The sequence below is a fragment of the Haliotis cracherodii genome, unplaced genomic scaffold (assembly GCF_022045235.1).
Source record: "Haliotis cracherodii isolate W230 unplaced genomic scaffold, xgHalCrac1.p SCAF_2, whole genome shotgun sequence".
NCBI lineage: Eukaryota > Metazoa > Mollusca > Gastropoda > Lepetellida > Haliotidae > Haliotis > Haliotis cracherodii.
Genome location: NW_027266275.1, coordinates 28,558,638 through 28,586,335, shown reverse-complemented (window position 1 = coordinate 28,586,335; position 27,698 = coordinate 28,558,638). Strand labels below are relative to the sequence as shown.

The following is a 27,698-nucleotide window of genomic DNA, read 5'->3' as shown; positions in this document are numbered from 1 at the left end:
TCCACCATGGTACCAGAGTTTTGCCGGTTTTGTGGAGTTTTGTTAATTGAATTTTCACCTGCGGCAATAATTGCTGAGGTGAGATTTTGGCAAAAAAGATCAGGATTATCCGAGGCAATTTCTGAGGTTTTGAATGATATACATTCCTTCCTGAATTTGGGCCAATCAGCCTTTGCATAGTCCCATGTGGGCTGAGGAATGGGCTGTTCCTCTAATTGTGGTGGGCTACCTATGTAGATGAGTATAGGAAGGCTTCCCCAAGTGTCATCATGGACTTGCCATTGGCTATGTGAGGCGAGGCTGGTAGTGGCATTTGAGAATTCAATTGAACTCACGGTCATCACGTGTGGGACTGCCGTTGTTTAGAGTCATGAGATTGTCATCTTCAACCCATTTCTCTACGATTTTGACATATTTGCACGGATCGTTCTTGTCTTCCTATAAAGTAGTGTGGGCATTAAAGGCACTAAGGATTATCCCATTTTTGCCTACTACTTGAGCTAGTCTGGTGAGCTCTTCCGTGTTTGTTTCATGGGTAACCCTGTGGTACATGTTAGCTATGCGTAATTCATCATTTTCATCGCCACTTGCCAGTTTTAAGGAGATTAGTTGGGTTTCAAGTTACCTACATTAGTTTCAATACTATTGTAGGTACAGCAGTCTTGGACAAGGGTGATAAGTCATCTTCCCCTGTTACCAAGCATAAGACTTTTTCTGCTTTTCTATATTGTGTGTACTCAGGTAGTGTGAATTTCGCTTTTTCGCTGAGTTTAGTCTCCTGTATTAGAATGACGTCCTACTTTATCACCTGTTGACAAGTGCATTTAGTCATTGCCATGGCTCTTAAGGCCATTTGCGTTCCACTGTAATAAAAGCAAGTCCATGATTGTTTAGATAAGCGATCATTGAGTTTTAGGGCAAACCCTCTGTGACATGATAAATTACCCTTATAGACAGTAAGGATATACAGTATGACAAGTTAATTCATAGAACAATCGTATTCCTGGAACTCTTAACTGTTGTATTCAAACAGATTATTCGGGCTTTAATCAGCTGTAAACTGTAGATTATTCAATGAGGACCATTAAGTACAATGACAGTGTCTGTAAAACCTGAGTTTATTAATCATGTACATAAATTTGGGAAGCATTGAGTTACCTCGCATTGTAACCGAGTTTGAGCTTTTATACAGTTATAGCACCTGATGCTAACATATACATACACCTGCCTTATAATAACTTAGAGCATCTCATGCTATAATACAGTCCCGCTTAATTAGTTCACAGCTATTCTGAGGGCCAGTAGCATTTCGAACGTTTTGAGTCACATGTTTGCTCTAACAAGTTTCTCACTATTCAAGCAAGTAGAAGTAAGACACTAATTGATATTCCAAGCGAATTCAGTCTCAAAATCCTCTCTTATGCATACCACTGATAAAGCAAACAAGAAGACAATGGTGCCCATCCATAGGCAAGTTACTGGCTTCATATACACAGTTGCCTTGAACAGTTTAAAAATAATTAAAAAAACACCCTCCTCACGTTTTGAATCAAGTCGCCAGAAGACAACAAATCCCCCCCCGGCCCCGACAAATTCGAAAGAACAAATCATCTGACTGTTCATGTACATGATGTAAGTCCAGCTTGACGAGAGAATTTCTATCTAATGTGTGTCCATATACATGAGTATACACGGACAGACACATTAGTGTGTTGGAAAGCCCTCTGGAACTGGGATTCAGAACTATGTCAGGTACACACCAATATGAAAAGAGTCAAATTCAAACTTGTTGCCATGGAAACAAAAAAAGTAAAAATTATAAAAATCTCTAAATAGCAAAAGGCACGAGTTGACAACCTGGTCTTTGGGCTTTGCACAGTGTCAAGAAAGAGTACCTATTAGTTTTAGAGATATGGTCTGAACAAACATACCACTATGAACAGAGTCAAAGTCAAACTTGTTGCCATGGTAACAGGAAAAAAATATTTTTAATTTTCTTTCTAAATAGCAAAAGGCACCACTTCAGCCTGATTAATACATGTACCAAGTTTGGATGAAAAAACTCTGATATTTTTTTAGTTCTGCTCTGGAAACGACACCTACCTCCGTTTCAGCTTAGTCAAGAAAAATGAAATTTTGAAAGATTCCTAAATAGCAAAAGGGACCACTTCAGCCCCTGGTTAATATATGTACCACCTTTGGCTAAAAAATCTGTTCTGGTTTTCAAGTTATGCTCTGGAAACAAAATACAGATGGACTAAATGATTACTATATCCCCAGCATTACATGCCAGGGGGATAAAATATGGACGAAAATCTAATAATTATTATTTTTGGGCCTACACAGTAACCTTTAAACTAAAAAGAAACTTTTGAGGGAAGCTGCTTTGCCCAGTACCACGAGTCCATGGGCCTTCACCATGTTCACACACTAGAACTGGGCAGCAATCCATATTTGTGTGTGTCAAAAACCAGGCTGTTGTAGATATATTATCTACACTGTCAATGATATTGGCTACAGGTGTCAGCCTGTGAACAGATGTCAGGTTCTGTTGACTATGGATGCGCATTAAACCACCCACGTGGCAAAACAAACCTTCTATTCATTTTACACATCGCCACATTACATATGAAAGCAGTGGCTAGCTACAGATTGAACCAACATGAGTACCTGTGCACAAGTGTTTATAGTATTAGGCTGTTGCGATTCACTTGAGACTAAAACACCTCAAACAAACTTACGTCATCAGTTGGATCACAGGTCATTATATCCAGAAACGCTATATATACTTTGATTGTTACAAAGCCATGTGACATGAAACAAGTTTTTTTGTACAGCTGTCAGCTGCAGACGTTCCTTTATGTGGATTATATTTATGGATACATTCCTCGCACAAGGCAACTGCCTAATACGCAATTTAACCAAGTCCGTGGTTTCCTGAAGAGCGTTATTGCGAGGAACGACTGTATTATTCAAATAACTTTGTTATAATTGGTTGTAATTACGATATCTGCATTTTGTTTTCATTTATTTGCTGTCGCATTGAACAGAATCATTCTTGTTCCTCTATGTTTTCATTGGGAAGTTCTTTGATGCATTCACAAGGATTTTTGATTGCAGGCATGATTTATGTTACAGTCAACGTGTAAAATGTGATGCACTCAGGCAATTTATAAAATGTCTAAATATTTTACAAATTGACTGAAATTCAAACAGATTGACTAAAATTTATTACGACATTAAAAAGGGCGTAAAAACATCACATCACATGCAGTGCTGGGGTGAAATTTTAGTTTGTGTTACAAGTGAAAATAGTGTAACAGAAAATCGCTCAATACAAAGCAAATGACATATCAAAACTTTGTCACATATACTACTCAAAAGAAGTTAAGGATCACCCGATTCTTTCATATTGGTAAAGTTAATCTGTCATGGCATGAGAGATTAACTATTGTAATAAGAAAGAATCAGGTGATCCTTCACTTCTTTTGAGTAGTATATATATCACGCTATGAAACTTAAAATATCAGTCCACATTATTAAGTTATATTACATATTCATTTATAGGCCAAACACCATGTCTAGGGCTGCAACGATACAGCAAGGTCACGATACGATACGCATCTCGATGATCTGGCCACGATACGCAATGATAAAAAAAAAGACTTAAAGCATGTCAAGATTGAACCTTTCACGATTTGGGAACAGTCAAAATTATTTTATAATAACAAGACTACTGAAGTTGTGAAGCTTCATAGTGGAACTTCCTCTAACTTTCCTTCAAAACAATTCAAAGTTCAAACACCAGAAAATAATTAATGTACTTCACCAGTGAAACAACTTCAAAGAATTTTTATGTAATGATTGAAGAAATTGTATCTGAAATTATTGTTTTATCAGGAATAATATATTCAAATATCGCGTTACTTTAGTTGCAGCTTTTACTATATATATTCAAAATTATAAGAACCACAAGCACAGCATTTTGGTACTGGTGATTGCTGTTGCAGGATATGTTTACGTATGGAACAACTTGACCAGTCACTATTAGCTAAATTGGCACATCAAAGTATGGCACTTTTAATATATGTATCCATTCTCTAGCAACAAACGTTTGTCACAATGCGTCAAAAGCGGTAATCTGACCATGGTTGATGTATTACACACGATTTCACCTAACTTAATGAAAACAATATAAATTAAATTTTTAATAAAATTAATAAAATATATTACAAACACAAGTCTGGTTATACAATGAACATGTTTTAATAACAAGATAGTATAATAATGGTATTAAATTGCGTACTTCAGTTCAGATTGCTGACTGGTATTTCCGGTGTTATGTGCTTGCGGTGATCAGCTGATGATGTTTTTTGAGATGGGGAAAAACATCTGTCAGTGTAAAACCTGAATTATTAAAAATATAAGTATGTTTTGAGGAGCCATGCGTTACCGCGCGCTATAACCAAGTTAGCGGTTTATTGAAAGGCACAATAGCGAGGAAACACTGTATTTGAGATTACCGTTCCATATCTTGGCGTATTGATAAATGGGGCCACGTTTATCATATATCGTATCGTGAGTCGAGTATCGCGATGCATCAGAATATCGGTGTATCGTTTCACCCTCACATCTTTGTATGTCTATGGGCCTTTTACCTATGAAAAAATTCATTAAAACTCCTACCGGCCAGTCCTTGTTTTATCCCGTTAACGAATAGCGCCAGGCGGGGTAACAACAAATACCATCTTTATAGTTTATAGCCTTTGGTATGTTGCGGAAAGGGGATCCAACCACTGACCTTCCGCTCACCAGCTAAGATGGAGTGAGTGAGTGAGTTGGGTTTAACGCCGCTTTTAACAGTATTCCAGTTATATCACGGCGTGTCAGCTTAAAGTGGGAGGAAAGCCTGAAGTGATGCAGGTCTCAGACGTTTACCACTTCGGTGAAACCCACAATCACCAGCTAAGAGATGACTTAGTGCATAGAGTCTTTGATGACAAGAAGCTTGTCTAGGTCTAGACATTGTGAAAATTGAGATATGGTCAGTATAATTAGAGAGAACTATTAGTTACTAGAATGATACACAATATAAAACCTAGAACTAGCAGATAAAAAAGAGACATTTGTATGACTAGGAAACTCGCTTGTCCTTCACATTGGTAATTGTTCTCCACTGTCACAACAACATCACATAGCCTAACAGTGTATGACTATTTACGCAGTTTCACTTTAGTATAGGTAGTATATACTGCGTTTTTTACTTACAATTAAAGCACAGTTGGAGGATTTAGCTTGTTCAACATGTTCAATGAGAGATAACCCAATTATTGCATGGTGTGCATTAAGGCTGGTACGAGTCCAAATTTACTATCCGGGTACCCAACCCCCTATTACCCGACCCTACCCAGGTACCCGCTGTAGGTCACAAGAGAGGGGTACAAAATGTCTGATTGGGAAACGTTTGACCATACTCCTGTCAAAATATATTTAGATACATGTATAAACCGATCTGATCATGCAAACACTGAAGTTGACTGAAGTCATATAATAATGCAAACATATGAAGTCAGGAGGATTGTGTGTATAGTCAGAAAGATAGTTGTCACTTATTGTGTAGCCATAGTGTTCTAAATATGTTTGGGCATTAAACAATATAATCACGTGACTTACTACGGGTCCGGGTAGTCCTGTGGGTACCCGGGTCCTACTCAGTACCCACCCGACCTGAGTACCCGAGTTACCCGTCCAAGCCCTAGTGTGCATTCAAAGGCGGCAGTCAAAATGAACCAGTGCTAAAACAGGCCTGCCAGGTGTTGGTCAAAACCCTGAAGTTCGGTAATTCAAAAAGAACATGTTTGGCCAAATGGTTTGGTGTAATATCTAACAGAAAACATATTTTCTTGTATACCTAGTCTTAGTCTTATTTTATACTCATTAGCTGTTGTACCTATGATAGTCATTAATAAAGATGTTTGACTCCCTTATCCCTTACAGGTTCTACTACACCAAATCAGTACCAGTTTGGAGAGTGCGGTTGTCGTAGGGAGCCTTCAGTGCAGATCGAGAGATATCTGCAGGCTGTGATTGGAGGATATTCTGTAAGATTTTTATGTCTTTCAAATGTACATCCATCCAGTTATTAAAACTGACCATGTTTTTTCTATATTTAGTACTGTCTTTTTCAACATGATGACTTATGCTGAATGTGACCACAGCTATTTTCAAGTAGGTGACATTTGGTGCGAAACTGTGGGTGGTGTGTTTAGCTTCCAGTACTCGGAAAAGGAGCTGGCTAAGCTAGTCATTTTTATTTTTTTTATTGCTGCTCTAAGGCCAAACTGTGCACACACGTACAGGTAATAGCTGTTGAATGCTTAGTTATTTTAAAAAAATCATAACGTTACTATAGAAGTCTATGGGAAAACATTTGGTTGTGTGTAACCTAAAACCTTTTAATCGGATTTGTAGCCCCATAATCCCTTAATGAGCTTTATATCAATATAATCCCTTCTAGCAGGTAAATTACAAAAACTTAATAATAAAAGAAGTTAATACTGAGCATATATGTATAGTCGTAACGTAATATGTTATAGGATTGTCTCGCAAAGCTCAACATGTTCATGTATAAAAAAGGAAGGTACAGACTACACTGCACGATGTAAAGTTACTGATCGATTCAGCATGCAGGGAGACAGAACTCAACTGTTTCTTATCTTCTATTGAGATACAATATTGCTCTTATATCTGATATCTGACATGAATGATAGACTCATTGAATACATCACTGTACGTTACATCTCCACAGCACATGTTCGAAACTTGATCTCAAGCGAGGTACACAATCCGTTCGTGAACTGCATTATTGCCCTCGCTGACCGCACCATTTTCGTACACGAGCTGGATCTACATGTCATGGGAATCTATGAAATAGCGAAAATATGTATTAATCACATTAACGTGCGATACGCATACCTGGTTGTCAAAGACGATCTGTAAAATCACTGAGCCCTACCCACGTTTCGTCAGCTTCCTACGACTGTTCGAGTTGGTCGCGCCAATTCGCGACCTTCACCTTTCAGGACTACAAGGCTGCACTATGGAAGCGTGATATATTAATAAACGCGGACATGAGTTATAATTTCGATATTTCGACTATGTACCTAGGCAGGCTAGGCATCTTAAATATACAACTGGGTAGAATAAAGAGAGGAGGGGTGTAATTTCAGCAATATCATATATATTTCTTAATGATGAACTATGTAAATAAGATTAATAAGATTAGTCCCGATTGTCGCCCCCCCCCCCCCCCCCCCCCTTCACACACACACACACACACACACACACACACCACACACATACTCCCCTATCCCATTAAGGTGTTATAGAAAAATAAGCATTAATTTTGGTTTCGATAAAAATCTCTCGGGGTTAAAAAGATAAAAGCGTGCACAACTTTTATATGAACACACCAATATAAAACAACTTCTCTGGTTTTCTATATTTATTCAAATGTAATTTTCTATTAATTATTTATGGTATATACAAATGATTTTATAACCGTTTTGAGCCACGTTTTGGCCGTTTTGACTATTCCGTGTCCGTTTTGACGCGTGTGTGCATTTTGATTCGTAGCCATAACGTATGAGGTTAGGAGCGGGCAAAATAATGATACACTTATTTGTGTGATATTTGCGCATGTTCTCAATAATGATTCATCATTTGAAGCGCCATGACATCAAGGGAAAAGGACATGACGTTATTCATAGTAAATGGCGTCACCAATAACATTGAGTCATCTAAACAATAGGCTGAGAGTTTCTTTGGTTTTGATATTTATATGTCTATTTTCATTACCCTTCTTGGAATGACAATGCGCGATGTAAAGAGAATATCATCCCAGTGTCATTTGAAATCAAATAATTATATCATCACGAGTCGATAAATATTAATACTCCGAGGCTGTAAATAGTAACAGCTTACCTAGCTTCAGTGCAAAGAGATTAGTGATTTCATATGATTGTGACGTCATGGTAACGATTTCGCAACACTGACCTGTAAATTCACTGAAGCGATATCGCCTGGTAGATATCTCAAGGGAGGTTAAAGACTGTTTTGGATGATAAATATTGATTTAGCCTACTCGAAACTCGGAATTAGGGATTATTTGAGCCCGAGACTGAATCCCAAAGCCTCGGGGTGAACACTACTCATTCACAAAGGACAGATAATCCGTGCATGGTTAGTCTCTTAATCGTGTTCGACCCGTGAAGATCCGGGGTAGAATAGGTCTTCAGCAACTCATGCTTGCCGTAAAAGGCGACTTATATGCTTGTCGTAAGAGGCAACTAACGGGATCGGGTGGTCAAACTCGCTGATCGATGCTCATGATGTCAATCGCAGGATTGCCTGTCCAAACTCGATTATTTACAGACCGCCGTCATATAGGTGGAATATTGCTTAGTGCGGCGTTAAACAACAAACAAACAAACATAATTTAAAGTGTTCGGTATGTAGGTCAGGCTGATGCACTGAGTAAGTAACACTACCTGCTCAAAACAATATAACATGCGACTCATTTAAAGACTTGCACTACCAGCTAGTTTCGCAGGTAAGAAAGTGTTTGCTTGCCGTAAAAGGCGACTATGCTTGTCGTAAGAGGCGACTTATATGCTTGTCGTAAAAGGCGACTAACGGGATCGGGTTGTCAGTCTCGCTGACCTGGTTGATGCATGTCATCGTACCCCAATTGCGTGGATCGATACTTATGATATTAATCACTGGATCGAGTCAGGACTCGATTATTTACGGACCGCCGTCATATAGCTGGAATATTGCTGAGTGCGGCGTTAAACATCAAACCAACCAACTTCATCGTATTCAGTGCTTTGCAATACATATATAAATACACGTTTTATTTCATACTGATTGGCTAGTTTGTGCCAATTCTTATTTTGCTTTCATTATTTGCGAAGCAGACTATAGCTACATGACGTCATATCAAATTGTTTCACGTGACGTTATTTGAATAATAGGTCAACTTTTACGATCAGTGAACATCAGTAGAAAGGTTTTACAGACTGATTCGTTACATAGCAAATGCCTGTGATATAAGTATGAAGAAACGTTCCAAATTTATAATTAACCTGTAATTACCTATGATAACTTTCATTACCTATGATAACTAACAGTTCACCTACCAGTAGCTCGGTATATTCCTTTATCACACCTCCATGTCAGAATGACGAGATCTGATTGGCCCACGTGATTTTTATAAAATACTTTATTCATCAAATTTTGACCCCCGAACCCCATGTTTGTGTCGTCATGACCCACACACTGCCGAGTCTAGCATAACACCGTTGTTGTACTCAAGTGCTGCAGGCGTCCCATATTCCCCAGCAATGTCATTTCATATACACGTCCGGCAAAAAAAACTAAACACGACTTAATAGGAAATAAATATGTATATATACTGAACAAAAGAAGTCATGTTTTGGTTTGGTTTGTTGTTTTACGCCACACTCTGCAATATTCCCGCTATATGACGGCGGTCTGTAAATAATCGAGTCTGGACCAGACAATCCAGTGATTTACATCATGAACATCGATCCACACAATTGGGATACGATGACATGCATCTACCAAGTCAGCGAGCCTGACAACCCGATCCCGTTAGTCGCCTTTTACGACAAGCATAGTCGCCTTTTACGGAAAGCATGGGTTGCTGAAGACCTATTCTACCCCGGATCTTCACGGGTTTAAAAGAAGTCATGGATCCAAGTGTTCCATGACTAAAGTTATTTGACCACTCTTATATTGGTTCCTCTGCTACTTGGTATCACACGATATCACACAGTACTTTTGTACTAAGGGGCGAGGCAGTGTTCCTATACTGTCGTTTCAGAAGGTATTATTGTTTTATATAAGATGTACGTTTTGTCCAGAGGCGTGTTCAGGAGGGCGAGCGCCCGCGCGAGAGTACAGTGAGGCAATATCACGCCTTTCTGAACGGAAGGCGCGTACTCGCTCTCGCGGCACAGCATCCAAAATGGCGTCACCGGGAATCAAAACAGCCCTGTCCACAAGTGTCATAGATTCACACATTTAATTTCATCATAAGTTTGATGTGTTCATACTTTGATGTTCATGATAACAAAGTGTTTATTTTTATTATTAGTTACATGTCCCTGTGCTGGACCAGACAATCCAGCAATCGACATGAGCATCGGTCTGTGCAATGGGGATACGATGATATGCATCACCCAAGTCAGCGAGTCTTATTACTCGATCCTAACATATGGGTTGCGGAAGACCTATTGTCTTCCCTGATCATCACGGGTCAATATATTGAAAATGCAAAAATAACTTTTTGATGGTAGATCTAGTCTTAAAGATTATTCTATTGACATCGGTTCCATTCTCGCCAAAGGCAAACATTTGTTCAATGTGCGACGCCATCTTAGATTACGAGGCGAACTACCTCTCGGGCTCGATCGCGAGTACACGCGTGCGCTCGCGCGGTTAGCTGTGTTCAACAGCGCGTGCTCGCGTAATATCGCGAGCGCCCGCCCTCCTGAACACGCCTCAGGTGTGTATATCATCCATGGACAAAGATATACAATATTACATCGTTATTCATGTTGTTGTTTTTATTTACGACGTTTATCATTTCAATGCTTGAAAACAACTTTAATAAATTCTGTGAGTGAGTTGGGCTTAACGCCTCCTAATGAGTTGGGTTTAACGGCGCTTAAGAGTATTCCAGTTATGTCACAGCGTGTCAGCTTAATGTGGGAGGTAAACCTTTGGTGATGTATGTGCAAGGGACGCAACTCTGCACAGCGAATTGCGGCGCCTTAGACGACTTGGCCACTCTGTTTCAAGGCCACATTTTTGCAAATGTACATGTGATAGAAAACATAGGTTCTACGCAAATCTAGTGATGATAGGAAGGGAAATGGTGACAACACGAAGCTATTGGGCGACCACCCGTGAAGATCCGTGGTAGAATAGGTCTTCAGCAACCCATGTTGCCGTAAAAGGCGACTCCCTTGTTGTAAGAGGCGACTAACGGGATCGGGGTGATCAGCGTTAAACAAACAAACACACAAACAATATTGTGGGGACCTTAACCACAGTCACGCTCATGTCGGCGTTGCAAGGATGGCACAGTGGTATAAGGCGCCGCTATTCTCTCTGCAGAATAGCGTCCCCTTTGCCCTCAGTTATATTCAAAACGTGGATTCGAATCTCAGATTTGACCTGATTATGATACCACCATGCCCTGGTGGGTTTCACTCATGTTATAGACATGCACTTACCCTCCACAGTAAGCTGATATGCCGCGATATGACTGGAATACTGTTAAAAGCGGCGTAAAACTCAACTCACTCACTCACTCAGATTTGACCTGATTATGACACCACCATACCCTGGTGGGTTTCACTCACGTTATAGACATGCACTTACCCTCCACAGTAAGCTGATATGCCGTGATGTTACTGAAATACTGTTCAAAGAATCGTTAGCCCAGTTCACACATTGACTTTCTAATCTTGCCTCCACTACTTTATGAATAAAGATATATACCCGAAACCCAGAAGTCAAATCACGAGCAGGCCAGAAATCATACACCGATACCGATCGGTATCTGGTCCCTCAGCAGACAAATCCTTCTTTACATCTCTGGTCACACCCCCGTCAAGATGTCAGTATGGACCTTGGTGATAACGATGTTGACATTGTGGCCCACATCTTGTCAATCTCCGACACCCAAACACTTACACTGAAGAGCAGTCCCTGCTGGCCTTCCACTTGACACTTGAGTGAAGCACCTCTTTCTTATTTCATAGGTGGTGTGTGTGTGTGTGTGTGTGTGTGTGTGTGTGTGTGTGTGTGTGTGTGTGTGTGTGCGTTGACGTCGCGTTTAAGGTTATAACATATATAGCGACGTTCATGGACGTTGGAGTGTGTTTTCGCGCGCGCGCGTGTGTGTATGCGTGTGCGTGTGTGTAATGCGCGCGCGCGTGTGTGTGTATGTTTTGTCTGTCTGTTTGTGCTAGTCCTGACTAATAACGGTTTTATAGAGCTAGCCCGCTGAGATACCATGCCTCAGTTTAACAAGGATTCTCCACTCAAACACAATTTATTGACCTCCTGACGACCAGTCCTTGTCTTAGCCCCTTAATGCTGAGCACCAGGTACCATCTTTTAACGTCTTTTGGTTTGACGCGGCCGGGGATCAAACCACGACCTGCCTCTCTCCAGACTGACCCTCTACTAGCGTCCACTAGACCATGGACACGGTCTTATTTGAGAGGCTTCCCGTGACAATTGTACAGAAACCACATAACCGAGGATGTGGAGATTTATCCGTTATTTTCTCTGTTTATCATCGTTGGAACCTCACGGGCGTTTCTCATAAGAGAAATACAAGTGCATATGTACCAGGGCTTAACAAACAACTTTAGCATATGGCAACGAGCACGGGCATGTTGCTTACAAACTGAGAAACATAATCGGGGCGAACCGGTATTCAAACCCACAATCATAGGTTGCTTACGTGTCCAAGGGACGTAACTCTGCACAGCGAATTGCGGGGCCTTAGACGATTGGGTCATGTCTGATCAACTATAATAATATAAAATAAGTGGGTGTCCCTTAACTTAGAGCATCATGGCGAATGCATACTGGCCAAAATAAAAATCGACTGATCACGTTTCAGTTCACGCTCTGTTGACACTGATATGATGAGAACACAAAGGGCGACTGGTAGGGATAATGGGTATGGTTATCATGGGCCACACTAAAAGATGGACTATAATTGACTTTCATGTATTTAGTTTATAAGACCTAAGGTAGAAAATCACACGGTGTTCGTGCGTATTGGATATATACTGAGGTAATACTTGAATGTTTTAGAAGTGACAAACGTTCTCAGTCCGGTGCGTGTAAGTTACAACAGTGCTCTTAGTAAGTACTTCTTTTAATTATGGGAACACGTTGCAACTGAAGAGGCTGCTAGAGCAGTAGATTTATTTGACCAGGGTAATCTGCACGTCAAGCTGGTCATCATTAGAACCTCACTTTTCCATTGTCTCCAGCTTTCAGGACACCCTTTCACTGTTCCATTGTCTCCAGCTTTCAGGACACCCTTTCACTGTTCCATTGTCTCCAGCTTTCAGGACACCCTTTCACTGTTCCATTGTCTCCAGCTTTCAGGACACCCTTTTACTGTTCCATTGTCTCCAGCATTATGGACACCCTTACTTTTCCATTGTCTCCGGCTTTCAGGACACCCTTTTTCTTTTCCATTGTCTCCAGCTTTCAGGACACCCTTTCACTGTTCCATTGTCTCCGGCTTTATGGACACCCTTTCACTGTTCCATTGTCTCCGGCTTTCAGGACACCTTTTCACTGTTCCATTGTCTCCAGCTTTATGGACACCCTTTCACTATTCCATTGTCTCCAGCTTTCAGGACACCCTTTCACTGTTCCATTGTCTCCGGCTTTATGGACACCCTTTCACTGTACCATTGTCTCCAGCTTTATGGACATAAATGGCCACAACTGCGATGGAGACATGTTTGGTCTAGTGACGAGTCTCGTTTTCTGCCTCGCCGTGCAGGTAGTAGGTGTCGTGTTTGCAGGTGTCGCGGGGAAAGTTATGCACGGGGAACTGCAAACAGGAAGTGGACAGATGCCAGACCTCACAAGGCAACCTTTGTCAGGAATCACAACATCCAGGCCCTGCAATGGCCCTCCAGATCTAAAGATTTAAACCCTGTCGAACATTTATGGGATGCACTGGATCAACGACTGCGAGCATGTCAGCAACAATCACAGAAGCTCCGACAGTTGACACAAGCACTGCAGGCAGAATGGGTGAACATTCCCCAGGCCACATTCGGAATCTGATTGATTCCATGGGACGACGATGCCAAGCAGTTTTGGACTCTATTATAAATGGTGGCCATACAAGATATTAAGAACAGATGACCTTCACCTTGAAGATCTACTGTTCCATGTGTGTCATATGGAACCTGGGTCAATGACAATGATGTGCGTATTTTTGAATACTAGTAATCGATTACCATCTGTTGATTATATATATGATGCGTCCCTCCATACAATACTAAGTTCTACATGTGTTGGTACATCCTGACACACAGAAATACCTAGCTTACGAGGGTACAATGGTCAGTATTAGTCTGTGTGTAGTTGTTACGCATCAATGTTGGTTTGGTTGTTTGGTTTGTTGTTTAACGCCGTACCCAGCAATATTCAAGCTATATGACGTCGGTCTGTAAATAATCGAGTCTGGACCAAACAATCCAGTGATTGATGTCATGAGTATCGATCCACGCATATGGGATCGATGACATGCATCAACCAAGTCAGGGAGCCTGACCACCCGATCCCGACATATTTATGTGTTGGACACCTAGTCAGTCACCCTCGATTACCCAGTGTATTATGTCTCCACTCTATAATGAGGTACCCTGGACCTATACTTCACTTCGTTTTAAGGCTTATTTCATAACCATTGAGTTTAAGCGTCAGTTAGACTAACATTTAGTCTATGAAATCTTATATTACCAAATACCCTACTTGACTCTAAAAATTAAAAAAATAATTTTCCCTATTCTGTTTTCATAGTGGAATAGAGCTAGCAGAGCTGGCTGGACTTTTGTATTTTTTCTCTCAAGTTTTCGAACTCAAAGGGACTACTAATTTTAGTTCGTTATAACCGTAGTTCGTTATAAGCATATATACAGCATAACTACAGCAAATAGTCGGGACCAAAACGTAAGTTCGTTATATCCGTCAGTTCGTTATAAGCGTGTCCATTTTAACCCTAGTCTACTGTATCACCGACAATACATTTTCATCCATTTATGGGAACATTAAGTGTAACGAGAGTCTCATCTTCAGCTATACATCGTCAGTGTAAATGTTTCTGATAGATGTTAGGAGAGTCAACTAACGATCACATGTGTAAATCAGCAGACTGCAGGACTGGGTTACTGTTGTACCGGACCTGCCAACGCTGACAGTGCCAAGTGGTATCCTCACAACCTCGCTATCACCTCTGTCAACACCGCCGTGCAACATTGTAAATTCAACCCCCACACGCTGCTATTACTTCTATACTACCCTTATTTGAAATCTAGGACATATTGTCCTCGGCACTACCTTTCCAAATTATCAGAAGAGGTTTGCTGCAATTGATGTATGTCCTCGACATCTGCCAATCATCTTTCTGTTACAACAGGCTTTATTACATCTTCCATTTGGTGTGGTGAAATGGGGTTTAGCGTCGCGTCAAAGATGTGTGCGTGCGTGCGTGCGTGCGTGCGCGCGCGCGTGGCTGCTTGTTTGTGTGTTTGTTGTTTAACGCCACACTCAGTTGTATTCAAGCTATATGGCGGCGGTATGTAAATAATCGAGTCTGGACCAGACACTCCAGTGATTGACATCATGCGCCTCGATCCATGCTATTGGGAAGCGATGACATGCATCAACCAAGTCAGCGAGCCTGACCAGCCGATCCGTTTGTCGCCTCTTACGAAAAAGCATGTACTTATCCGAATTAATGCCAGTTTTATAGTGCTAGCCCACTGAGTTTAACAAGGGTTTAACTCCGACACAGTATACTGTTTCCTGAGCCGATGAGCCATTGCAATATCCCCTTAATACTGAACGCCGCGCAGGGAAACGTGCATGGACGTTTGTGTGAAGGTGTGTGTGTGTGTGTTTCTACTAGTCCGGAATAATGCCGATTTCATAGAGCTAGACCACTGATACCACGCCGCAGTTTAACCTGAATACCCCACTCAGACACAGTATACTGACTCCTAGCCGACCAGTCCATGTTTCAGCCCCTTAATGTCGAGCCCCAGACAGGGTAACAACGAGAAGCATCTTTTAACGATTTTTCGGCCGGGAACGCTCTACGACAAGACCATCTTCAGTTTGAATATTACAGTTGAATTATTTTAATATATATTATTACTGTAATGTGTATACTTCATTTCATCTAAAGTGACCTTTGGGTAGAGATTCCAGCCCGTAAAATAGATCCAGAGACAATTTCGTGATAAACCATCTTGTTTTCTAAATCCGGTGAATACGATAACCGTGCAAATTCTTCACTATTTAGAGTACAGGCCACAACAGGTTTTTTTTTTCACTTTGTATCCAGTTACAAATGATACTAGAATAAATGGTTTCTGTATTGCAATGTCAAAACTGGACATGCACGAGTCCCTACGGCAACAATTATAAGTCTAAATAATAATTTCTTGATTATATAGTGAGAGCAAGTTGTCCCCCATAAAAGACTTGCGTCCACAGATTTTCTAAACTAGACTTGCTTATTATAAGGGCAGAAATACTATACCTCCATGGACTTATCTATTAGTACAGCCTTGGAGCAAGGCTATGTCAAAACAGACTGACATCTGACCTGATATTGAGCGTCTATTAAATTGCTGTTAACTGGGGATCAAATTTAATTTCATGAATAAATGACTGAATTATGGGCTAAATGTCACTTTCAGAATGTTCGGGGAAATGTTTTCAGGGACATCATTGATGTAATTTGTCATGTCAATGTTTAGTAATACAGATCAAATGGATATATGGGAAAATCGAATATGAAACATAATAACGGATATTAAATGTGCAATAATATATAAGCTATTTGGTATGTAATAAAAGGGGATATTTATCTGGTAGATGTTACTTAATAACCAACAATGCATGATACATATAAATGAACAGCCTGAACATAAATTGTTCAGAATTGCCTACTTGTGAACAAATGAAATATTTTATCTAGTCCGCAATATTTTATCCATATAATTAACGTGGTGTGTCTGTCTGGAGTAATGGCTTAATATTTCAAACATAATTAAGGAATGACATAAAACATTAACAGGTGACAAGGTGGACTTTGGACCATTCTGATACAAGCGATGATAGCATTTAGTAAGCACACCTGCATGTCTGCCTTCTGTACTGGCCCCGACGTACATAGAGGTTATCACGCGAGTGTGTTTGGGGATGGTAAATATCCTGCATTAGGAATAAACATTGTATTTAGCGAGCCTTGGCGAGCTAAATACATAGTGTTTATTCCTAATACAGGATATTTACCATCCCCAAACACACAAGCGTGATAACCTCTTTATCATATAATGTCATTCTTTAATTCTGTGCTTCAAAATCACTTTCCCTCTTTCACAAACATTACCGAAACATTGCGAGTTTTCCTGGAATGCGCGCATTAATATTTATTACGTCACAGGGTAAGTGATGTGTCAGTCGGACAGTGACAGTAGCCAATATAGTTCCAACTGAAATCTGTTTCTTATACAGTGGCGAAGCAACATATACGCAAAACAACTATTGTTTTTATTTGCCTTTCGCGGCAATCCATCGGTCTGTCCGCTAGAGTAACTGCCCTTTGTCAAAGGGAAGCTACTCTAACCCTAGTCTATGAGACGTCACGGCCACGGTCAGACGTTGTTGACCGTCGGTCTGTCATAACGTTGAGAAGTGTAGTCAGATGTACACACAGCGACAAAACGAAACAAGGTAACAATTAAAACATATTTGGTTCCAAATCCAACTATTTTAATTTGTGGAGAAGGTTTCAAGCCGCAGAGGTCTACAAGCACAGATATGGATACTGATCCCACTTGGCTAGGCCTCGTGCCCTCGCAAAATTGTTTCGAAATTTATATCTCCAAAATTGCCAAAACTTATAAAATGCCTTAGCTACGTCACTCTTAGACACTGATTTTCAGTATATTAGACTGTTCTTTTGATAATGATAGCAATTATCCCTGTAGTTTATCCAGATTCCCGATGGTTAATTCTGACTCGATCGTGAAATGACGAGGGCGACGCCATGTTTGTTTATAAACAGTGAAAGTAGTCCCTACTTGACCTTTGATATTTGCATCTCTATCCGCATATGACCCCAACGGATATCGTTTTTATCCGTTGGCTTTATCCTGCCGAGAAACCTACCCATTATATGATAAAAGTAGTTATCACACCTGCATGTCTGTCTAAAGAGATGGTCCCACCGTACAGGTAGTAAACACACCTGGTTGTCTGCCATCCCAGCTGGTCCCACCGTCCAGGTAGTAAACACACCTGGTTGTCTGCCATCCCAGCTGACCCCACCATACAGGTAGTAAACACACCGGGTTGTCTGCCATCCAAGTAGATCCCACCGTACAGGTTGTAAACACACCCGGTTGTCTGCCATCCAAGCTGGTCCCATCGTCCTGGTAGTAAACACACCTGGTTGTCTGCCATCCCAGCTGGTCCCACTGTACGGGTTGTAAACACACCTGGTTGTCTGCCATCCAAGTAGATCCCACCGTACAGGTTGTAAACACACCTGGTTGTCTACCATCCCAGCTGGTCCCATCGTCCTGGTAGTAAACACACCTGGTTGTCTGCCATCCCAGCTGGTCCCATCGTCCTGGTAGTAAACACACCTGGTTGTCTACCATCCAAGTAGATCCCACCGTACAGGTTGTAAACACACCTGGTTGTCTGCCATCCCAGCTGGTCCCATCGTCCTGGTAGTAAACACACCTGGTTGTCTGCCATCCCAGCTGGTCCAACCGTCCAGGTAGTAAACACACCTGGTTGTCTGCCATCCCAGCAGACCCCACCATACAGGTAGTAAACACACCTGGTTGTCTGCCATCCCAGCTGACCCCACCATACAGGTAGTAAACACACCTGCTTGTCTGCCATCCCAGCTGGTCCCACCGTAAAGGTAGTCAACGGTTGTTACAAAAGAAACTGACATCAACCAAGTTTTAAAACTGTTTAATTTGGATGCATTTAAAATACCGTTATGGTTAATTGTTCCAGCATACATTTGAGGTATGTAGAAAACAGATTCTTATCAATCATATTACCATTTTTCAACATAAGAATTCCTTTCTCCATGGACTCTGTTAACATCAATCAGTGAATGTAAATACACAAAAGTGCTGGAAAAAAATCTGAGAAAATAAATATGCTGAATTTTCGACATGATGTATGTTAATTCTTTGGTAAAATTGGAAAGTTCTTAAATTTGTTACAGCGTATATTGTTTCCCGAGGTTAGACATATAATTATTCAGAGAATTTTTACCATGATGGGTGTATACTATTTGAAATATAAAGAGTGCTTGTTAAATGGAAACTACAAAAGTAACAAGATGGTAAGAGTGCAAACTCGCTATCTTATAAAGAAATGGAGGAGACAGACCTAGAAAAGAAATTCTGTCTTTTGATCAAAACTGAGCAAAATGTTCACATTAATTTTACTCACAAAACATGGCAAAGCATGACTTGCTGTATAGGTTTTATGCATAAATATTACGATCAGCATAAAACATAATGGCCAATCTTTAGGAAGCTAAGCAATCATTTCTCAAGAAACCACAAAATTGGGGATCACTCCATCGAAACATGAATTTTATGTTTAAGTAATGGAAGGTTTTGATCGAAGAAACATCTCAAAATTACTGCTATGTTCTTCTCGTTTTGCTTGTTGTTTAACTCTGGACTCAGCAATATGATGGCAGCCTGTCTCGACCAGACAATACAGTGAATGACATTGTGAGCAATAATCTGACTGACTTTCCTATACTGTTGTTAAGAAAGTGCACCTACATTAGTAAGGTTTCTATCAAACTCAGCTCCAAGTCGGAGGCTGCATAACCACAGATTCTCATAAGTTTTTGTTTTGTTTGTTTGTTTGTTTGTTGTTTTATGCCACACTCAGCAATATTCAAGCTATATGACGGTGGTCTGTAAATAATTGAGTCTGGACCAGACAGTCCAGTGATTGACATCATGAGCATGCATCAACCAAGTCAGCGAGCCTGACCACCCGATCCCATTAGTCGCCTCCTACGACAAGCATAGTCACTTTTTACGGCAAGCATGGGGTGCTGAAGATCTATTCTACCCCGGATCTTCAAGGGTCAATTCTCATAAGTGATGCACACAGAAAATATGTATGCAAAGTTTCCAGAAATTGTTACTTTTGTCCATTTTGTGAGAAAAGTGTGGCAGTTTTGCTCATGTTTAATCCATATGTTTATTGACCCCGCAGATGGATAAATATTAAGAAAGAAAAATACCAGTACTAGTATCACCCATTTGATAACACTTTATAACACTTAGGCTCCTACAATACAGTGTACATGTATAGCACAGCACAATAACAGAAACAACCTGTACAATATGCCCACTGAAACAGGAACAATACAATCATCACACAGAATAATGAAACTAGTCTACCCTAAACATCACCAAACAATGATTGAATATTTAAACATTCATGTCGGCATGACCTTTAACCTGTTGTCTAAGATAGTCAGCAGTCAATCATAAAATCTTTAAAGATAATAATCATGATTCGCTTGACATACCGACAAACAATTGCAATTTTTCCCTATATGACAATCACAAAAACTTATCACATATTCGAGACAAATTAATTTATCAGCATCTATTACATGAGCTTTGGATTATGACTAGAAGATGCTAGCAGTTTATTTGTATTTAAGTCACACTATCTTATTTGTATCAACAACTTACTTCCTATTTAGTAACATTCAGACTTCACCCACAAAATCTTCTTAACAAATAAATCCATTTGTCCAATGTAGTCATCTCACGTCAGACTCAGAACCATGGATTCAACAGAATTAAAATCATTAAAACAGTTTACATCTCATTACAAACATCCCAGAATTGCATCATAAAACAAAATTAAAACTCTGTGGTAACAGCATCATTGGAAAACTCATATAAAAGTGAAAAAAGATTTGCAACAAAGTCATAAAACATCACTGAGCAAACAAATGTCAGCCTCCAACACTGGTATATAGATATTTTGTGTTCACTCAGACACTATCAACATTTCACAGCCCTGTCCAAGGACGGACCCTGTGACAGTACTGTCTTTCACTTAGACATGACATAAAGGGGAAAATTGGCCTCCTCCACAAAACAAAACCGATGTATCAGTGAAACATTCATCACAGGCGCATACAAGTGACCTTCAACTATACCTGTTAGTCATACTATTACCTCCAGAAAATAAAAATATGAACCACAAAACAAACCAAAAATAAAACCTACCAGAATTTGACACAAATGTTTGAGATATAGATCTACACCAAATACAGGACTTAATGTGGGAGACCCCGAGGTCACACGTTTCCTATTCTCACTGAAGCCTTGACTACTGGCATCCAAACCCAAAAATGATGACAGCCAATCGTACACAGAACCCATACATTCATCAGAGTGAGTGAGGGAGTATAGTTTTACGACCCTTTTAGCAATATTCCTGCAATACCACAGCAGGGGACAGCAAAAATGGGCTTCACACATTATACCCATGTTAGGAATCAAACCCGGGCCTTCGGCGTGACAAGTGAAAGCAACTAGGCTACCCAACTGCCCCCTTCAGCGGAAGAAATATCCATAGTTACCTGTATGATGTTGTATAGTGACTGTCTTCATTGATGTTCATAATTATGCTTACTTTGCTGTTTTGGTTTAAATGTGCTAGTGATTGCGTTTGACGAAATGGATGGGTCTACAAACATGACAACTGCTCTGAATGTTTTGCAAATAAGAAAACTATCAATAGATGGAAAATATGTGGTTAGAGAAAACACCAAAAGAAAGCTTTAATCAACATCAAATACACACAAAAATGGATAAATCAAAGAATAGTGGGACGGTGTGCAATTCATATAAATCAAATGAAAATAAATAGTAAGCAAATAGTTCTTAAAAGCTAATTATCAAAACTGTTCCCTTTACAAGTAAAAGCTGTTTTTGTGGACCCATATTGACAAGTAAGTACATTATTCAGAATAGTCATGTACATTAACACACTGCACGGCAGTGAAGGGTACTTACAACTGACATCAACCATATTCGCCGTATTAAGAGCCAAGACAACTGACGAACCATACACAGCTTAAGTTTGTTTTCATAGAAAGAGCAGAAGTGAACAAGCTTAGATGAAATGTCGATGAAACTATTTTCAAAATGTTCTGATACCAGTTACAAGACACATGAACACCCCTTCTACACTACTGTGTTCTGTAATACAAACAAGAAATACAGAATGTCAGGTACAACTTGGATCTTAGTAGGGGCCCTCAAAAGATATACTGTGCAATATTCAATGCAATAAGCGCCCAGGGCGCTCTCAAAATTAGAAATAGGGGGCTCTTATTAGAATATTATTTTGTTGAAAAAAAACAGTTGAAAGTCAAATTTCATGTTCATGTACAACAGATATTTTTTTTCAGAATTTAATTGCCAAGTTGTTTATAACACACGAGTGCGTATCATACGCGAATAAATAAGTCTTGTGAACATTGATTAATCGGGAGGGGTGCTAACTGGGATTGTTCACTAGCCAATAAATTAGCAAATATCGACGTGGGCACTTATTAGAGCGGGGCGCTTATTACGTCAAATTAGTACTTTCCTCTAGAACTTGGTCTGGTTGGGCTTTTTGGAGCAGGGCGCTTTACACAGCAAATATGGTAGATGTTCGGATTATATCAATAAAAGAATTGTGTTTTCATGAATACGTTTCATGTTAGTCAGCCTCGTACATTGTTGTGTACTTATGGTATTAGTACCTTGGCACGTCATGAAAAATTGGAGGAACTATTGATGATTCCCTTTGAAATTGAATGACAAAACGGCAGAAATTCGGAAGTGATTTCTCTCTCACATAGTTATCTCCCCTGTTTCCATCACTACCAAATAGCAGTGACTGACCATGCTGACTGCCATCGTAATGTATACCTCAGTATGTACAAAATAGGATCTGCATGTACAATATATTGCTATACAATTTTCTTGCCAATACACAGCCCTAATGACCACTGAAAATGCATGCTCAGAAAAACAGTAATTGTTGGCTGGTTAAGTGGGTAGTGTTTAATGGTAATTGTTTAACATTGATGAAACTTGATTAAGTGATATTTTCATCTGGGCACAATAACAGCTGTTTCGGGAAGAATTCAGTATACCGGACACCTTCCGCCATTTTGGTAAGGGATGTGCATGAGCTCATTCCTTAGTAACGTTTTTTTAGATGCCATTTTGTCGCCTTGTTAGACAATAGGGGGTTTGGGGAGCTTGCCCCCTACTCAACGGCCTGAATTAAATGCTTTCGTAAGTAAATGAAATGTTTAATTACCAAAGTTGATACAAACTATAACGTGTTCGCTCCGACGGATGTGACTGATAAGGTTATCGCACGCCATGATTGAAGTTCTATTTTCAAGTGCTTTTTCAATGTTGATGTCCAATTTTTGACGATTATGCATAGCTTTGATATTCAATTTTAAGGTTTAATCATATTAAACCATACAAATGCAAGCAGGGCTTTATCGCCCTATTTTTCAAATAGGGATGCTGTTGCATGTGGCTTTATTAGTAGCATCAAACAAACATGGCGGATAGGTGTCCGGTATAATGCATGTGTCCCGCTGTTTAGTTGAGGTGACTACTTCCTAACCAAGAGCACCACTTTCACTGCCATTTCCTCAAAACTAGCCCAGTACTATGATAAAAAAGAAAACTATTTTCTTTAACATAATGTTGAGGTAAAATTTGTTACTTTGTTACTGAAGACCTATTCATACAAATCCTGGTACTGACATCGGAGAGTAAGTCAAGTTTTACACAGAAGCCTGTAAATAATGGTGACAAACCAGTGGTTGATAGCATGAGCATCTTGGGTTGCCCTGAACCAATGCTTCTTTATTGTTGCCTGGGTCTGATGAACACTCACTGGCATCCTGCAACTGCACCAGTAACCATAGAGAAAAATTAAATGTTTCATCAAGTGAGTCAGTTGCATATTCATAATTCTTTTATATATACATATCCTGTCTTATAAAATGGGTAGATTTCTTGGCAGGATACAGCCAACAAATAAAAACAGTATCCATTGGGATCATTTATGGATAAATATGCAAATAAGAAAGGTCAGGTATGTACTACTTTCCTTGTTTACAAACAAACATGGCAGTGTGCTTGTCTATTGGCTATTAAGTCTCGACCAGCATCACGACAAATTACAGAGATAATTGTTATCATTATCAAATAATAGTAAAAGATACTGCAAATCAGCGTCTAACTGGGGCATAGCTGAGGAAATTTACAATTGTTGGCAACATTAGAGTTACAATTGCTAGGAATTTTGCGAGAACAGTCACGATATCAGTTTTGATACCTGTGCGCATAGACCTCTGCTGCTTGGGATATTTTCCCAAATTTGGCCAAACTGTCTGAAATTTTACTTTGCTTCATTTTTTATAGGTAATGAAAAGTTGATGAATATTGAAGACCAAAAATTACAAGCTAGCACACAATATTTAATTCCATTTTCACATTCTATTTGCCTTCCAACAACCCTTCCCCATTCTTCAAGGGGGCTGTAGTTTGCCGCTACTGGGGACTCTCAAAAGCCCAGCTGGCATCGTATCACATTAGACATTAAGAAACTTGTAAAAGCTGAATATGTGAACAATAAAAATAAAACGCAAGAAAAAATAATTGTAATTTTACTCATAAAATACGAAATCTTCAGATGACTGAAATGTGCACTTGATGACAGATGAATGCAAGATGGAGCCAGAAAGAGGCAAGCAGGTTACTATGGTAACATCAGAAGACTTGGGGAAAACATGAATTACATGAATTACAGTTTGGTTTAACAGGATGTACATATATTTAATGAAATTCTATGAAAAACATTCTCAAAATCTCAGTAATTGAAGAATAACACATGTCTTTATGACTTCTGATACTGAAATATTGGTTTGATAAACTTTGCCTTGCAATCAATCCGATAACTTGAAAAATCTACCCTCCTAATTTGGCCTTGTTACTATTTTAGCACCTCACACTTTCAGGTGATAAGCAATATGTGTTTGTCAATAACAAGGCTGCATAAAACCTTCTCAAAGCTGGTAAAAGATTTTTCCAAAAATACTCAATTCACCGAAAATGTAATTTGTAGAATTTCAAACATGGTAATATACCTTTAACCATTATCATGAATAATGTGGGTTGTTCCTCCTTACATTTTTCAAAGATCAAAGTTATTTTATTTTGTGTTACATATTGTTGCTTCACAGTTGATACAACATAAGAACTTTTATAACCAAATTTGAAATAAATACAACTTTATAGAGCCAGTAAAATCTACATTTCTAAGAAAGCCATGCAAAGCAGAGCTGATGTAGTCTTGTCGACAAAGGTTGATGAGGATGCAGTAGTTTCCAATTAGGGCTTGGACGAGTCCAAATTTACTACCCGGGTACACCCCCCCCCTATAACCCGACCCTACCCGGGTACCCGCTGTTGGTGTCAAGAGTTAGGTACAAAATGTCTGATTGGGAATGTTTTTACCATAGCCCTGGCAAAATGAAAATTTCAGTCTCAGGTGATTCCTCCTTGCAGAAGTTGTGACACCCTCAGAAGCGAGTTGAATGGACCAAATTGGCATTTAGTTATTGTTTTATCTTCTGACAGTTCGAAGAATTGCCACACAGCTGGCAGTAACTGTTCCCCATGACTGCTAAGAAAGGGAGATAATGAAACTGAACAAGGGTGACAACTCTCCAAAACTCAGTCAAAAAGCAAAGTAGTTTTTTTCAAGTAAAATATCTTGCCAACTGAACGGATATATTGAATGCCAAATCACCTTGATCACAAATCATATTTCATTTCAACTGTTGACAAGGTATACCACCTACTGCTGCATGGGTGTTAAATGATCAAAAGGCATAACTAAACAGGATAATGGGTGAAAACAAAGGATAATAACATCTTTCTTCTCTGCTTGTATTTGGTCTGATCAAATCATGTAGCAGTCTAAAGAAGGAACTTTCCTCAATCCCAGACCTCCTAATCATGTTTACTTATCACAAGGTCACAAATCACTTTAATTTGCACCTGGATTTATCCTCTGGAAGATGGAGAGGAGCTAGTACACAAGAAAACACAAACCCCAGTTTGCCTGCAAGACGAATAAACTAGTCGCTACATGGTCTTCCTCACGAACACTCAAAGATATACTGAATGCTTTCAAAGTCAATATGATACAATTTGTATTAGACTTGTATTTGATTAATGCAATATCTTAAACTATCCGTCAAACCCACCATTTTAACAGTGTGAAGTTTATTCAAAGGGAAGTAACTCAGACCCCATCACAATATAGCCTCGTCAACATGAAGAGCTTCCCTACATTCCCCAGACATGTCACATTCCTTGGGAAACTACAAAGGTATAACAGCAATAAGTCTAAGTTGTAGGTTTGGTTGAAGGTAATACATATCTAACAGAAAATCACTGACCTATTTGTGATAGTTCAAGTGACCATGTGTTCTATTATTTGATCACTTTATCTTGCCCTAAAATCAACATACACAACAATGTGTAATAAAGTTGTTCGTTGGAATCAAATAATATTTGAAGATCATAAATGCCATGATATTTGTCTTTGTGATACATGCATTCATTTTGTAGATATTTATGAAAATATTACATATGTTACTCAAAAAAAGTTAAGTTAGACCTAATTCATTCACATGACTATAGTTAATATGTCTTGGCCATGACAGATTAACTATGGTCATATGAATAAGGCAGGTTTTCTTTAACTTCTTTTGAGTAGAATATTGATCTATGTGAAAGCCTTTTGCCTTTACAACGTTAATCACATATCTACTCCTGTCTGCTACTATTTCCCTAGACAGTCACAACACCACACACAATCCCCCTCGTAACCATACCAGAACATTCAATATGGACATCTTGTGATAAAATCTAACATACGTTAACTCATACAGAAATAGAACCAGTTGTTTCCAATACATTTTCAAATATGTACAATTCAGGAAAGAAAACAGCATCAGTTTGCAATTGAGATTTCAACCATTAGTTAAAAATTCTATTTCTGTATAAATTTTCTTCACATAAAACTACTCTTTCACCGACTTTCATCCCATACTAAAACAACAATAAACTTTATGATTGATGAAACAAGCGTTCAATGATGGGATCTCAGAACAAACCACCCAGATGCATCCTAACAACCTTACATGAAGATTTAAATCTCAGATAGATCATGTGTACTGGATTAAAGTAATATTTTCTGCTAACTTTATTGAATTTTGATGACATTTATTTACATTTCGCAAAAATCGTATCATCCAATTTATTAAGGATATATAAATCAATTACCAGTACATAAATCTTCACCAAAAGGTTGTGTTTGTAAATTCCTCCAAATCCAACTCATGAGACACTTGTATATATTATGAACCAATAAATAACAACATGGTGAGGCTCTCCCGTGGAGCTAGGATCACAATAGCTGTGTGGCGTTGAGGATTCCGCGTTCCGCAAGTCGATCACGCAGCAAGTTGAACACCTGCAGCTGCTCGTGCGGCTTCAGCATCAACACATGCTGCAGCAACTTCTGCGGGTTGGGGATTCTGAAACACAGACACTTCCATCACATCTGTATCAAGGCCTGGAATAATCAGTGAGTGAGTGAGTGAGTGAGAATATATATTGTTTTGAGCAATAGTCTTTCAATATCAATAG

At 39.4% G+C, this 27,698-nt stretch overlaps 2 protein-coding genes across 4 annotated transcripts in view; both read right to left on the bottom strand.

Annotated features, from left to right (window-relative positions):
- LOC139467939 (equilibrative nucleobase transporter 1-like) overlaps positions 1-7,069 on the bottom strand; it is a 35,617-nt gene extending 28,548 nt beyond the window's left edge. For 2 of the 3 annotated variants that reach the window (XM_071249532.1, XM_071249533.1), the window contains exon 1: positions 6,976-7,069. The gene's annotated coding sequence lies outside the window, so the exon portion shown is untranslated. The remainder of the gene's footprint in view (positions 1-6,975) is intronic. The other variant, XM_071249534.1, reaches the window with a different exon arrangement.
- Positions 7,070-18,875: 11,806 nt separating this feature from the next.
- Positions 18,876-27,698, bottom strand: part of LOC139467938 (phosphatidate cytidylyltransferase, photoreceptor-specific-like) — a 30,269-nt gene continuing 21,446 nt past the window's right edge. The window contains exon 11 of the mRNA XM_071249530.1: positions 18,876-27,586. Within this exon, the coding sequence (XP_071105631.1) occupies positions 27,457-27,586 (130 nt within the window). The 3' untranslated portion in view covers positions 18,876-27,456. The remainder of the gene's footprint in view (positions 27,587-27,698) is intronic.